A 16485-nucleotide genomic window follows, 5' to 3' on the forward strand; every position below is an offset into this window, starting at 1 on the left:
GGCATTTGTTCCACATATTAGGATCTCCCCCATCCTCCTTAAATAAATCCTGGGGACGGGGCTTAGCAACATACACAAAATAAAAGTTAAAACAAGAATGCAAAACTGATATGAGTATGAAATCTTGATGATAGTTATTAACAGAAAGCAAGAATTAAAAAAAAATATAACACTACATATGTATAAATACATTTTCGGATCTGGCCCTCCCTCAAAAAAATCCCGGGTACGGGGCCTGGCGTCAGGGATATTTATCATATTGTAGAATATTAAAATATCAAAATAATCGTGAATGAATAAACATGTATTCCATTTATTCTTCTACAATCATTGTACGATCAATTATATACAGTGGTGTGATAAAGTCCAGTATACTTCAGTAACATCCTCGAATCACAAAGGAAACGTCTGTGTACAATCGGTTCAAAGTCATTTCAAAATAATTTAGAATAATACTAATTAACAGCATCTAATAATGAACGTGAACACCAATGAGCATTTTTTTTTCTGGAAACAATTTTAATGAAACCACAGGATGTTAACTAACCTAAATCTGCTTTCAGTGATTCGGTTGGGATATCAAAAGATTTACATTTTAGATCTCTTAAAATGTTTTCAAAATACAAAAATTGTACATGTAAATTATTCATTTTGAGAATGTATTTTCCAAATTCGAATTACATCATTTCAAACATTTTTAATAGAACAGTTGACAATAAATTATGAATAGCAAATGATAGTAACTCCTATGAAATGGACACATATGCACACCAACACATATATGTGTGCGTGTGTGTGCATAATATGTTTGAATATATTTTGCACATTACAATTTGTAACTAATAGCAGAATAATAGAAAGCATGTCAATCGAGTATTTTATAATCTACATACACATGTGTTTGTAGAATATTTGTAAATAACAATAATCTTTAGTACATTGCATTGACATGTTCCATACTATCTGTGAGAGATAAACCACCATATAATGGTCAAATATATTAATAATAGCTTTTTGTTTCTAAGGAGAAACCTTTGTTATTTTCATCAGATATAGTGAAATATTGTAGTTTTGAGTAAAATAAGTCTACAAATATGCAATTTGTTTATTTGAAATTATTCAAAATCTCTAAATATATACTGCATATCAGGGCACATTACAATGCGTAGCAACTTATTTTATATAGATCTTATAGTCTGGTTTAACCTCTGTAAATAATTTAGAAATGTTTAGTTATATGCAATATACATTTTTCTTAATCATATTCCTTAATAAATTACAGTAGTCAATTCAATGTAATACATTTTCAAATATTGCCCTTATCATAAAAGTTTAAAATTGTATATTAACCATTGGTTATGTCACAGTTATCACAGTTAAACAGGCATGATTTTGAAGTGCATGCGAATCAAAGAGAACACCAAAATCTTCAGATCCTGTACCAAGTAATAAAATGCTCTTAAGCCTTCCGGGTCCTTGGTTTGATCAACTTCCATGACGCAACCGATCTGGTATGTAGTGAAAGACACGTGTCGATCCTTTGTGAATATTTCCAGTTCTTGCCTTCCACGGCAGTCCGGCTTCGGCCACTGGAGGTCATCTTGTTTCAGAATATTTGAGACTTCCACGATGCGCTCCACTTCCCTCATCACTGCCTTGTGAACGTAAGTTTCCTTCCTCACTATGGTGTCATTCTTATACCTGGAGTTATTTGCATACCTCAGGCGACCATTAGGTCTAAACTCAAATTCCAGGAACTCGTGTCCAAATTTCCCTTTGTGGCCAACATAATATCGAATATAAAAGTCGCTTTCTAGACTCATACTGACTACTCACATACCTGCCTTGTTGAAGGTATCTAAAAAGTTAATGACACGTTTCAATAATATCAAAATAGCGAAAGGGTGTTAAAATACTAAAGCTTAAGCCAAGAATTGCAGAATGAACACATACACAATCTATTTGGTTAATTTCCCCAACAACTTTGTGCTGTTTCAGCCCATACCAAGTAACGCTGCAATCATAATAAAACTAGAGTCCCTGGATGTATGACTTTGACGTCATATACGAGTACTCGCGATCCATTCTCCTTGTGGAGAGTTGAGATTTGCCTACAATATGGCGAAGTCTACCAATAGATGATTCTTGTAGTGCTGTATTCCTGTAAGTTTATTTATTTCAGAGTAAGAATAATAATTGTCATCGCAAATTTAAAATTATACTTTCCTCATCAATTTCTATGTAACACTAAAATTTAATTACATGTTAGTGCAAAATATGTGTGTGTTCAACCAGCGCGAAGTACAACATTTAAGAATTTGTGAGGCAGTTGATTTGAAAGGTTGATTACATTAATGTCGAACTTGTAACTATTAATATTCCTTTATTTGACACGAGAAAAGTTGATTGTGGTTTGTGCGTTCGTATTATTGTTTATACCTTGCCTGAAATTGTAAAAATCGAATAAAAAAGCCACGTATTAACTTTCTAGTAACAGTACAGGATAATCAGTTCCTTCTTCAACAATATACGCATTCTGCTCCAGTTTAAAAGCATTATGTGCACGATGCATAGCCTGAAATAAATATAATGTCCATCAATGAAATTTACGACTTCGTTCTATTTGTATGGACTATTTCACAAATATATTGTGGATAATTTTATACCTTTGCACTCAGTGTGAAAAAAAGGGTAAAGTGTTCTCCTGTGCATAGCACCACGCCATGAAGCCGTATAGGGGATGTGGGCCATAATATAACATCCATTGTTTCTCCTTTTTAAAATATTTCTGAGTCATTCCACGTCAGATCTATCAGAGCCTCCAGGTCATACACGTAGATTTGGATTTGGAAGATATTTAGCGCGATGGCTTAATCATGTCTGGAAGGCTTGTATTCCAAATATTAGGTTCCTCCGAGAAATAGTTCTAGAGTTATAGCATGTGGGAAAAGCAACAGAAAATGTGACCAAAATCTGAGAAATGAGCCTCAGAGTTATCTTCAGGACTCTATAACTTTGGAACTCTTGATATTTACACACCAAACAAACCTCCAACCAAGAAACACGTATATTGTATCAAAATACCCTCAGCTGGTTTACATTAGCAAATAAAACACTCTAAAATATGCCATTAAAGAGCCTTACATGTCAAAAAATGCATATTTTGTGTGCATGCTGTTACATCTGTAATCCTCCCAGGAAGGTGGCATTAATTTTTCTAGTAACCCTGATGTGAGCTTAGAATATGCACACATTATGTTGACTTCATATCTATTACCCAATTATATGAGGCTGAATATGCAAAAAATTGAAAAATCACCGGAAAATGGCGGATATTTGAAATGGTGTAGCACAAAAGGAACAAGTGATATCCAAGCCAAGTTGCATACTACATAAACAGACTTTCCTCTAATGTGTGTCAAAATTTCAACTTGTTATTGAAAGGCGCTAGTGCACATTTAAGGTAGACCCTTAAACGCCGAGCGGGAAGTTTAAAATTGTGCAATGTTTGAAATAAAAATGTATATCTCCGATACTACAAATGCTAGACTTACAAATTATAGCTCGTTCCTTTCAGTACAGTCTAAGCTATACGCCTATTATTGAAAAGACTCAATTTTCACTCAACAAATAGAAGAACAAGAAGGCGATATTTAAATAAACTTATTTTCTTTACAAAATTTTAATTTCGTCGGTCCCCCACGTAGGCAACGCCAGAACATGGGACTTCAAAACAAACAGTGCCTGCGTATTTCCTCATAAATATTTCATACTTTTAGCAAGAATTGCGCCCTTCTGATAATACTTTCTTAAAAAAATATTTTCTAATATAAAAGCCCTGCTTTTTAACGGAAAATTCAAAATTCCAAAATTGTTATTTCGGAAACTATGAATCCTAGAGTTTGAAATTATATCTCGTTTTCTTCAATATACACTAGACTATACGCCTATCGTCGAATAAACTTCATTTTCATTTATCAAGTAGAAGAAGAAGACGAAAGATAAATGAAACAATATATTTACGAAATTTGAATTACATCAGGCAACGCAGAACTTGATGGTTTAAAAGGGAACCTGCACATTGCCGGATATGTGTTTCATTGTTGTGGCAAGAATTACGCACTTACATCTGATACTTAGGGAGAAAAAATATAATTTCTAATGTAAAAGCAGTATTTTTATACTGTTGAAATTGCGTTCCCCATCCAGAATCAATTTGAACTTTTCTAATTACTAATAGAATGCTTCAAGACTCGTGTAGCACTCAAAACATATATCTCTGAACGCCTGAGTCGCAGTATGCTCCAAAATACGAAGAAAAAACAAATAAGGTTTAAAAACATGTATTGGTTGGAACAGGTGTCCACTTTTTTGTAACAACTACAAAATTGGTCTTTAACCTCGCAAAAAAATATCTGAAAAGAAAGTAAACGATTATTTACAGTTCTTTAGACGCATACACACATTAACAGGGTGAATTAAAAGCCATAGGACACCCTTTCATTTCAGAAAAGGAATGGAAATTTAAATATCTCAACACCACACCACCACCCTAGCGGCAGCATTATGAATTACGCTTTACATTTCATCACGGAACTTTTCCAATGACTGCTGCATTACTGTTGATACACATGACGTGATTCTTCATCTCAGATGTGAAAATAATAAAAGAAATTAAATAAATGGGGGATCATTTCGTACGGCACCCTGTATGTGCATGAAAATAGACCGGCTGTTTAACACTTTGGTGGTTTTATTGAAGTTGGGATTTTAAAAATGATGTTTCCTTTTGGTGAATTAATGCGTTGTGTGTGTGCCATTGTTTGTGTATTAATCGTGAAAGATCATACCTTTATACAGTTTCGTCGATGGTTAAGACAGCGTGATTTTCCCAATCCGGGTGGAACATAAATCGTATTTTAAAGGCAAGTACTGTGTGTATATCTGTCGTTATACGAAATTTATGATATTCTTTATATTCAGATACTTTGAACGCTTGTCGTTTGCATCATGCACGTTCTCAAATAATGTTCACAAAAAAGCTGAAATTTGTTTATCAATCAGCTGATGCGTTTGCATTATGCATTCGTATTGAGTTTTCAGTAAATCTTCTATGTCTAACTCAATATACATGCAAAAAGTGACAATGACATGTTACTGTATTAAAAAGACTACACAATTTTGCACTTAGCAACATCTCTGATTGATCAGTGGTCTACAACGAAAAATCATCAGAGAAACTATCTGTAGACTAGGTTCAACCCCCTGATTTCAAATCAATCCCCCAGCACGTATAGTTATTGAGATGAAACGGGGCTATGAAATTCACTGGGTGTAACATCTAGATACATGCCAATCAGCTGATTTACCAGCTGCAACCGCCACATAATAACTCCACTACCAGTGGCGGCGAATTCGGGGAAGGGGCAGTTTCGCCCGCACTATAGCCTCTTATGTTGAGCTTTGTCTACCAAATGCCTCCCATTTTTACCACTCAATCGCCGGTACTGTCCACCACTATAAGAATCAGATACTCGATTTTTCAATATTAAATCCAATGCACTTTTCTGTCATAGTTATTATTAGCCATAATATTAATGTATATTTCAAATATTTGTATAACTTTATTACTAAAATATCCTTAAATATATTGCATTACGAGATAGGAAACAACCTTGCCTGCGTCAGTTAAATCTTTACATCTCAAAGAGAAAACGCTGTTATACCTAACTAACATAACCATACAACCACAAATAACGAACCAAATATAACAAAAATAAAACAAAAAAGCATATACATAAAAAGCAGCTGTTGATATCTTCTGGTCAACAAAGCAGATAATAAATAATACATACATCCCCATTTAAATTATTATTAATAAATATGAGATTTATCGGATTCTATCGTCCCCGTAAAGCAGTAAAGCCTTCTCGCCATAAACTAAAACCATTCGTGTTAGCTCTCAATTAAGAGACTAATGATTAGGGCTTGGTGCTGATGACCTAAAAAATCTAAAAAAAGACATAATTTTTTACAAAATGTCTTAAAAATAATATTCGCTATCAAAATGTAAGCTTGTTTTTTTTTAATAAATTACAAGAGGGTGGTTGAATCATTCAATAAAATCCTTTGTTTGGTAGTTTAAACTATTGAAAAACTGGGAAGAAAAATCAATTAAGCGTTTTATTTAATTTTACATCAAGATTACATAAAATACATCTAATGGTTTTTCAGTACAAGTCATTCACCTCCTTTGAGTGTGGGCCTTGCACAGTCGGTCGGGATCTGAAAATACAGTTGTGTCTCGCGTGCATCAGATTAGAATTTCTATATGTTGTGACTAATTTTATTCTAAAGCAACAGATAAAGCGAAGATAGTGACCAGCAAGGGAACCTCTCAAAGTAGGCTTTTAAGTTTTCTGAACGAAAAATTAATTTAGCACATTTGATTATTTAACCTATTGCAAAAGTTTTCAGTTAAAAATAATATTGTGCTTCTGCATTCACCATATTTTTAATAATGACGTAAATATGTAAGTTATGCTACCAAATGTATTTAAAATTCAGGAGACAACAGGGAAGGAGCCAAAAGAAACATCAAAATGGTGTAAAGCAATGCAAGGGAAACGGCCACAAATACTGAAAAATAACCTAATAGCCAAACAAATGCAAGAAAATGGAAAGTAATAACAATATTTTCTGGTTCTAACTGCAAAGAAACTGGCTACTATAAAGTTTAGCATTGTTTTCAAAGCGCAGGAAAAAATACGATTTTCTATCAACTTCCAAGCCCTATTAATGATTATACTATAGAGTCGCACGGCGAAAATACTTTGCCGATTAAAATATGGTAAGTGCGGTTGCAATTATTAGAAGAAAATAGATTGTACTCACTTGTGGAATATGGTTTATAAGTAATATACTTAAAAAGTACAATCTTGTGCAGAGAAATGACACACATTCTTCAAAATATTAGTCAGAAGTGGTAATATGAAGTTACGTTCACAGCCATATTGCTATTTCCTGTCTTGGACATTTTGGCTTCAAGTTGACCCACGCTAAATGGTCCCCTTTTCCGGTCTGGTTACTTGATGTCTGTGACTTACACCCACGGAAGAAATGTTGCTTGTTTACGCAAGGTTATTAGAAGTACAGTGTTCAACCCCTTCCTTCTTTTGGGATCCTTCCTTAGACAACTAATGTTGTTTATAACACTAAAAATGTGAAGAAACTTTGTGTTAATTTGGTGATATTTTGTAGACTAAATCAAATTTTCGTACTAGTGTAAACTTAAGGAATTTAATTACTACGAAGTGTATTAAAGAAACGGCATGTTGAAAATGCATCCTTGTAAAGGTATGTACAATTATTTATCACTGTCGGAAGTGATATTAATATATTGAAGTATGAATGTATAACTTAAGTTAATCACATTCTGATTTAAAACAAACTTCAACAATAGAAATACTAAAAAAAATGTTCAAATTTCGATTCATGTGATTGATGATTAACATGTTGGTGAGATTTTCTTAATTCTATTTTTATGATGTTCAGAGTATACACAATGTTGAACAGAATAGCATATCGTCCAATGAGAATGTAAATGTTCTATGTCCAATTTTTAATTTCTTCAGGAGAGCCCTTTAAAGTTTGACATGATATATTTCTTGGATCTTTGTTAGCATTGCGTTGAAAGTTTCTATCTGATATATTGAAGCCTTCCTGAAAAGGAGGAGTTGTTTGGTTAGGTATTAATACTGTAATTAATAATTGAAATTTCAGATAGAACAATTGCACACAACATTAGTTCTATTTGAGAGTGCCAGTGTTCTATCTACCAGATAAAACACTGGATTCTGGAAACGAGATGGAGATGAAACAATTTCAGTATAATTTGTCATTTGGTAGCAAAGTAAAATAAATAATTCGTATTCTGAGAAATCAATCAACTAGTTTGTTTCCACTTTTATTCAACATTTTTGTCTGTTAGCAACAAAAGTACGAACGAAAGACCACTGCTCCAGCTATGCAGCTCCCACAAGTGACTGAGGTTGGAATGCAAGTGGTTTATCTCACACTCGAATGGTGCTTGTGGTTGGTTGAGGAAATTGTCGTAAGATTGATTCTATTGGCTGTTGGAGTTTGCATTCTCGTGGCTGCTTCCAAATTCTGTACATGGACCAAAAAGACTTGCACTGTATCAATATTGGTTCCATGTAGGCATCAGACGATAGCAGAGATGAAACAATTGCATCCTAAATAGCTACAACCAAAATATCTCGATTTGTTTACAACTTGGAGATAGAACATTTAAATTCTCAATGGACGATATTACAAAAGTCCTCTCACTGTTATATTTTAACAGAATCTAATTGAATTTTAATATATAAATATTGAGTGTATCAACAGCAGATCTGCTCGTTACCAAATCGAAATTTCATTTTGCTTAAAACTTAGTATCAAGTGTAATTCTATCGATTGTCTTGCATTACTAAAACTACAGGTTATTCGTAGGAAATTGTAGGGAGAAAGAACAGGAACAATGTCTTATTCGCGAGTGGGATTTCCTAAAACGGATTTTAAGTTCGCTTAGCATCCTTAAAAAATGACAAAGTCGGTTACTTAAAACGTAGTACTATCTACAGAACATTTTATTAATAAGGAAATTTTATAATAGTGGTATGCGATTCTAGTTACAATTTATAATTTAATAATAAGACGGTAAGGATGATTAGTTTGGAGATGAGTATGCAGGGTGTCCCATGTTACTTGACAAATCGAAATATCGCGAGAAATATGCATCGAACAAAAAATGTTTCATATGAAAGTATAATAGTATTGTGGGTGCAAGTCACCTACGCTCCAATGAACCTACCCCGTCACCCCCGGGCAAATGGGGCAGGGGCAACCTTGAAATATTAAAAGGGAACCCCTATTTAGAATAAAGAATAAAGAAATTCTAAATTCTAAATTTTTTATTGCAGATTGGAATTCGACGTCGGAAAATACGTTGGTTTTGTCCGACACGTTTTGTTCCATTCGTGATAGATAGATGGCACTGTCCGTTCGTGTCTCACCATCGGGGTGCTTGTTTTGTGTTAGTCCACTCGCCTCTCACCATCGGGGTGCTAGATGCAATTATCTAACACAACGCAGAAGTGTATCTGTCCTACTTTGAATACAGCCGATTTTGAAAATTTTAAATGATATATCATGTTTTTTTATATTTTTAAAGCTATGAAGTAAAATGAGTATTTAATGGTTATTTATGCCACTGCAGAAACGATTTACGATTTATTCATTTGATTCATTTATTGTTGTTATTCTGCGTCGCTTTTCTGCCACTTGTAGCTAATCGCGACGATGAGGATGCACAATGATATGGTGAAGAAACAATTACAAAGAATATCATGCCCAGGCCAGGATTCGAACCCGGGAGCCCTAACGTCGTAACACGCTGTGATATCCACTCCGCAACGGAGACGAAAGCAACGAAATAGAGAAGCTAAACATACAGAAATGCCGGGTTGCCATATTTAACATTTTAATTTTTGAAGCAGAAACCTGGAAATCGATATGCTGCTTATTTATGGTAATGTGGTTTTAAGAAAATTGGGGAATTTGGAAAAGACAAATACAATGTTTAACTTTTTAAATCCAGAAAACTGGAAACGGTGTACTGCTTAGATATCAGAAATCTAACCAAATTGTGAAATGTTAAAGAAGAAAAATGATATGGTGGTTATAACTAACGTACTTGAAAAGTAGAAAGTCGAAATATGAGTGCTGCGAGAATATGACCTCCCGATAGCGAAGTGGTAAGGTCGCCGCCTTGTAATCAAGTGGTCACAGGTTTGATAACCGGTCGAGGCACAGTGATTTGGATTCCACTTAAAACTGTACGTCCAGTACCGATTAGCCTAGCTGTGCATAAAGTGAACTTCTAACAAAAACTCGAACAGGGAAAAGTGAAATTGAAATGTATCCTTAGATGAACGGACAATTGATCAAGGCTAATTACAATTACACGCAGAAACGAAATACTTGATTTTGTTTTACACATATTTTTTAAATTCTTTTTTCTGTACTTCTCCATTCTCTTCTTGAAGGGGTAAAAAAAAGTAAAGTGTTCCCCTGTGCTTAGCACCACGCCATGAAGGCGTATAGGGAGTGCGGGGGTAACGCCCCACACTTTCTTGATCCGGTCGTGAGTTTCTTGAAGGGATTTAAATGAAAATGATTTTCTTCGTTTAATTATTTCTATTATAAGCCTTCCATAATTTACTTCGTTTTTGATACATAGAACTAACGGTAAGGAGTTTATGTACCTGTATTGCTTGCAATAATTCTAGACAGCTTGTAATTAAGATTAACCGAACGTGGTTTCGAAAGGATTTCTCCATTCGTTTTCTTTTTTTGAAATATTTTAATTCTCATATGCCATAGCTCACAAACACGCACAGTACGGATATGCGGATATATCTATATAAGAGAACACATCTTTTAAAATGCTTCTTGTTATGACAGAAAGAACAGAACAGCACGCATAAGTTTAAAATTGAACAGCCTAGCCAGGGTTGGTATATCATAATTCGAATACAACTGGCAACACTGGATCTGATTGAAAATGCGACGATGCGGATGAGAGATCATGACGGGGGTTAATAGACATTGCCATGCAGCGAACCTTGCTTGCGATTGTCAGATATTCCACTGCGGTTTCCTCCACCTTCCCTCTTGTAAGCAGCACAACACCAATCTGTTAGCCGATAACACTGACGCCGATAACCTACAAGCAACAGATCACGAAACAATACAGCGATCGTGTTGGGAAGGAATGAAAACCTTCAACCCCGTGACCCAAGAAAACTGATTTCTTGAACTGGTTAAAATCCTATTCCACACCGATCAAACCCGAACTAAATGTGTTGTGTTTCATTACAGGAAAACTGAAACTATAACCTGTACCAAAACATTTCGGTACTCCCGAACTGAATCTTCCTCTCAAAAATTCCATTTCAGTGAGCTGTTAATGTGCCTCGCAGTAAACCAGTTCGGGGGTACCGAAACTGGAATTATGTAGAAGCCAATTCCAATTCGAACGGAAATTGAACCAAAATTCCGCGCTCACTTCTGCGAGACAGAAACTTGCTTCTGCCGTTTTAGTTCAGGTTCAGGAAAATTGAAATTAAAGTTTAATAAATCTATTTACTTTGTTCAGTAATTATGATTGTGCTATATCTAAATAATTGCCATTTGACTAAGTAAGAGCTTCATTAATTTCATTTTTTCTGGGGAGTCCGGACCCACTGAATCCTCTCTAGTTAATCGTTGGTTGGAAGGGAAAGAAAAAGCACATTTTGAACACTCCTCGTTACTGAAATTCGGCGGAGGAATTGCAGAGAGAGAGAGAGAGAGAGAGAGAGAGAGAGAGAGAGAGAGAGAGGACAATTTCACTACTTTCTCTCTCACTATCACCTTCCTCTCTTTTCTCATGCTTTCTCTCTCTCTCTCTCTCTTTCTTTCTTCTCTCTCTCTCTCTCATCTCTATCTCTCTTTGTCTCCGAAAAAGAAAGAGAGAGAGAGAGTAGATATAGAAAAAAAGAGAGAGAGAGTACATATAGGAAAGAGAGAGGTAGGAAAATGGTAAGACTCTCTCTCTCTCTCTCTCTCTCTCCTTACTCCTTATTCCAAACTTCCTCTGTTTTCCTTTCTCTTCCTCTTTTTAAAAAGAAGGAGGAAGCAAGGGAGGAAAAACAGAAAGTTTTGTTCTTTCTAACTTTCTTTCTCTCTCTCTCTCTCTTTTTTACTGCTCCCCTTTATTTTTTCTTCTCTTACGTTTAAGAGGGATAGAGAGTTTCTAAAAAAATGAAAAAAGAAAAAAGAAGGGAACCGTCCTTTTCTCTCTCTATCAGTGGGTGGTGGGAGAGGAGGAAAGAGAGATAAAAAGACAAAATGTCTTCCATTATTTCTTCCCTCTCTCTCTGCAAACTTTCTCTCTCTCTCTCTCTCTCTCCCTCCTCCTCTCTCTCCCCCCTCTCTCTCTCTCTTTCGGGTTATCAGGCGGCGGTGGTGGCGAAGGGAAAGAGAAGTATCTTTATTTCTCTCTCTCTCTCTCTCTCTCTCTCTCTCTCTCTCTCATCTTCTTCTTTCTTCCAGAAAAGAGAGAGAAGAGATAAAGAAGTGAGCTGCTTTTGAAGCTGCATATGCATATGAAAACTTACCCATGCTTTTTACAATCAAGCAGGTTGCAAGAGAACTATTAGAAAAAGTAAGTTTTCTTTGGTTGTTCTTGAATTGAATTCTCATTCCTGTGTTCGAACATTCATAGTGAATACTATGATTGATGGAAGGTAATTTTAATTACTAACAGTCAGGGTTGTTAAAGGTCCACGAATTTTAAATAATTTAAATTCCGGTCCAGGAGAGAAAATCAGCGAGCATAAGTGGGTTCTGGACCGTAAAAAACCTTTCTTATCTGTAAAATATTTCAATCCGTCCAGGAACCTTTTCTCCGGATCAATTTAAATACGGTTAAGGAACCTTCTTTCCGGATCAATTTAAAATTGGCCCAGGAACCTTTTTTTCAGATCATTTTAAATAGGGTCGAAGTTCCGCATTGAAATGAAACAATACGCAACTTGGACCGGATTTAAATTGTGCGAGAAAAAAGGTCCCAGTCGTGTTGCGGAACCCAATAGAACCCATTAGAACCCTGGACCTTCAATAACCTTACTAACAGTTACTTAGTTTCGCAAGTATAATAGTGAATTCCTAAAGCCTAAAGAAATCGTTTGGACAATGTACTTATTTGTTAGTATTTTCAGACGTGAGGTAGCCTTGTGATCAGCAGGAGACCTCCAACGATGGCCAGGTTAGTGACGAACTGGGCCGTCAGTTACTGCACGGAAATCCTTGTAATGGGAGCCACAGGGATGGTGAGTCTCTGCTGCTGCGAACTTTATTTATTTATAGCAAGTGAATGAATCGATGATAAATAGTTTTTAATTCGTGAATGCAATGATATTCAGTGGCGCAACCACAGGGGGGCAGGGGACACTTCTCCTTTAATCTTGGACGGAGATCAATTCTAGGGGACAAGGGGGGCAAACATTGACGGTCAAGCGCACCTCCAGGGGGCAGAGCGAGTCGACCCTGTGCGCCGAACGATTTAAATGGAAAAAAAGTTATAAAAGAGAGAATTCCTTGGCACCCCCTGAAATTTTTTGCACCCTACAAAATCAATATTGTTTGCAGTTTTAAAAAAAAAATTGGATCTAAAAATGTTCTTGATCGTTTCGCTCGAAATACATGATTGTTTTCTGTAATGTAATTGTAAATTACCAGCAGGGTCGGCGCTAGAGAGGGCTATGGAGGGCTGAAGTCTCCGCAAAAAATAGATCTCAACCCTCCTTGCATCCCCCTAGATTGTTTAGTATGGTACACACATATCGACAAAAAAGATGAAAAATAAGTTTACGTGCATAATTGTTTCCATTGGGTCAAAAACATTTCCTGCTAATTGAAATTACTACTATACTACTATACTACTACTACCACCACCATTATAATAATAATTATTATTATTACTATTATTATTGATACGTTTATCCTGATACTTGCCCCCCGCCAGACAAAAAATTGTGGTTGCGCCTCTGATGATGTTACCAGAGGTTTAGAAAAATGGAAGTTAGAGAAAACATAGGAATCGGGCAGAATAATATGCGCTTCGTCTGTATCAGCTGATAATGTGTAGGTACATCGGTACATGGATAAAATTGTTCATGATTTTACAGAAATTCTATAATTTTATTATTATTTTGTGAACAACAGTCCCAATCTGGCTCTGTTTTAATCCTGGAAGGTCTACGGTTATTTATGTACAAAACGTTGGTCATATTGATGCAATTCATGAAGGTTGAATGACGGGGGGAAATCGAAATTGTTCCGCTTACAGGTAACATATCCGTAGACATTCTTACAGGAATGCAGATTTTGAACAGGTTCTGCGGTTTGCCTTATGTTAACACAGATAGTCCCACTTCATTTTCTTGCCATAGTAAGAATGTGAAAATCGGAATAATATAATCGCACCATTTTAGTTGGACAATGTATCAATGCACGCATTCTGCACCACTTGTATTTCTTTACTGAACTTTTGTGAGAGTTCAAATCCGCGAACACCATCAGAATAGTGAAACAAAAAAGGGTAAATTAATGTTTAGACGAGTCCTTGCTTGCCTTCTACAGGGAGGAAGTCACGTAAATGATTCAAACTTCTGTTCCATAAACTATCCTACACTATGTCTTTACGTGTTCCATCCAATCCTATATTTCTTCAAAGATCAGAGTAACTAACTAACTCCTTAGCCTTCTTAAACCCGAAGGTTTATGGTTGTAGCAACACAAGCCTTCCACCTGTCCCTCTCCTGGGCAAGATCAATCCAATCTTTTCCATTCCTACCGATTTCCTTTAGGTCCATCTCAACGTTATCCCTCCATCTTCGTCTTGATCATCCTACAGGTCTCTTACCATCAGGTGTCCAAACAAGAATTCTGTAAACTCTTCTTTCGTCTCCCATTCGTGCCACATGGCCTGCCATCTAAGTCTTCTAGATTTAATTATTCTAATAACATCTGGACATGAATACAAAGACCAGATGAAGATTTTTAGCATTCATGACAATGGGCAAATCATTTATTTGAGTTCGATTATAATAATTTTATTTAACGACCTTGTATTATAGTAATGATCATGATAGTAAATTTTTCTGGATTGATTTTGAGACCGTTAGATACACACCAGTTATTGACGATTTTCACACCGAGTTCAATGAGTATAGATAATATTCTAATGTTACGTATTTACCTGTAAAGTACAGGGCGTCCCAAATAAAAGTATACCGTGCCCGAATGTACGCTGATTTGATTTGTTTAATAATTTGTAGTTTTTGTTTTGTTTATTGGATGGTAGTAACACGGGAATATTGTTAATGTGGTTTGGTTATTTACAGATGGCAACAGCATTTGTATGCACAGTGCTGTGATTGCCTTCGATCTGGGTATACTTTTAGTTGGGACGCCCTGCATAACTGAGGATCGTCTCCACGCCACTGCTGTCAAGTCCCTCCTGTGCATAGATTGATTGAATTGTTGTTTATGTCCACTTTATGCACAGATAGGCTAATCGGGATTGGACCTACATTTTAAAGTGGGATCCGAAGCACTACGTACGTACCTCCACCGGGTATCGAGCCCCGGAACCCATGATTGCAAGGCGACGACGTTACCACTATAACATCAGAGAGGCCCTGTATATGCATAGAGAATTGGAATTTCGCTTTGATGTCTGCCGCGTAACCCGAGCAGAGTTGCGTCGAATATCGGAAGACATCAATTTCATGTGCATACCATCACCTACATGACGTCATTCCATTTTAATAATCACTGAGAAAATTCATGGACACTGAATATCGTCGATTTTGAAGCTCTTTTCCTTTCTATCGCAGTTTTTCACTGGACTGGAGGAGAGGAATCTAAACATCCAGGGATACCTGACAGAGGTCCAGAATATCAACTTCCCAGCAGACGTGTCGCAGTCTGTCCGATTGGTCATTAAATTAAGTAGGTGAACCGCGCCACACTGCTACTAGTTGCACATGTTCATGTGAAGAATGTTCCTAATTTTATTGTCAAATGTTACAATTGAGACAAGAAATTGCATATTCACACCAAAAATATACACTATATAGCCAAACGTCACAGGACACACAGTGCTGTTCATTCCAAAGACAACAGCCAGGTAACTAATAAGATGTCGGACCTCCGTTCCATATTTTTACAGTATTTTTTCTTCGGGGAAGTATTTCCACTAAGTTCTGGTATAGTGCTTGTCGAATTACTTTTCGTCCTGTAGCTTCTTGCATGAGTGGTTTTCGGTCGAGTGGGTCTGGCACGCAACCGACGCTCCAGTTCATTCCAAAGATATTCTATGTAATTCCAGTCGGGGCTTTGAGAGGACTAGGTAAGCACATCCACCTGATTGTCCTCAAAACACGATGCAATGGATCTGCTTTATGGGCAGGGGCATTATCGTGCTGATAAGAGAAAAAGGCCCATTCGAATCTGTTGCGACAGTGTGAGTAGCATGCTATTGTCTAAAATGCTCTCATAAACATGTTGCCATTGACCAAAACTTGGCCGAGCTCGAACCAGCTAAAAACAGCCGCAGACCATGACACTACTGCTACGTTCACTTGGGTGGCCGGTGACTTTTGTAGCTCTTCCCAAACCAGGCTCTAGCTATCCAAAAGTGCTATTGTAGCTAACTGTGTGGGTAGAATTTTGTCATGTAATATGTTTATATCTCCTACGATCAGTAGTGCATTTGGGGCCATGTCGGGTTTCACTCCACCTCTCCCCAAGAATTGCCCTCAACACTCATTAACCGAGAATTTAGAAAGAAGTCAAAATTATCATTCGTTC

The 16485-nt window shown here is 36.4% G+C and overlaps 1 protein-coding gene and 1 pseudogene across 5 annotated transcripts in view; one reads left to right on the forward strand and one right to left on the reverse strand.

Moving 5' to 3' along the window:
- Nucleotides 1-293: 293 nt before the first annotated feature.
- On the reverse strand, nucleotides 294-1952 carry LOC145990682 (protein mago nashi homolog pseudogene; annotated as a pseudogene).
- Nucleotides 1953-7126: 5174 nt separating this feature from the next.
- Nucleotides 7127-16485, forward strand: part of LOC145990840 (uncharacterized) — a 62984-nt gene continuing 53625 nt past the window's right edge. The window contains exons 1-3 of one of the 5 annotated variants that reach the window (XM_083126312.1): nucleotides 7127-7356; nucleotides 12819-12938; nucleotides 15510-15624. In XM_083126312.1, the coding sequence (XP_082982438.1) occupies nucleotides 12867-12938; nucleotides 15510-15624 (187 nt within the window). In that variant the 5' untranslated portion in view covers nucleotides 7127-7356; nucleotides 12819-12866. Of the gene's footprint in view, nucleotides 7357-12818; nucleotides 12939-15509; nucleotides 15625-16485 lie in introns of those variants that run through there. The other 4 variants (XM_083126399.1, XM_083126581.1, XM_083126493.1 and 1 more) reach the window with 4 other exon arrangements.

The sequence above is a fragment of the Lepisma saccharinum genome, chromosome 1 (genome assembly GCF_977018435.1).
Source record: "Lepisma saccharinum chromosome 1, izLepSacc3.1, whole genome shotgun sequence".
Lineage (NCBI taxonomy): Eukaryota > Metazoa > Arthropoda > Insecta > Zygentoma > Lepismatidae > Lepisma > Lepisma saccharinum.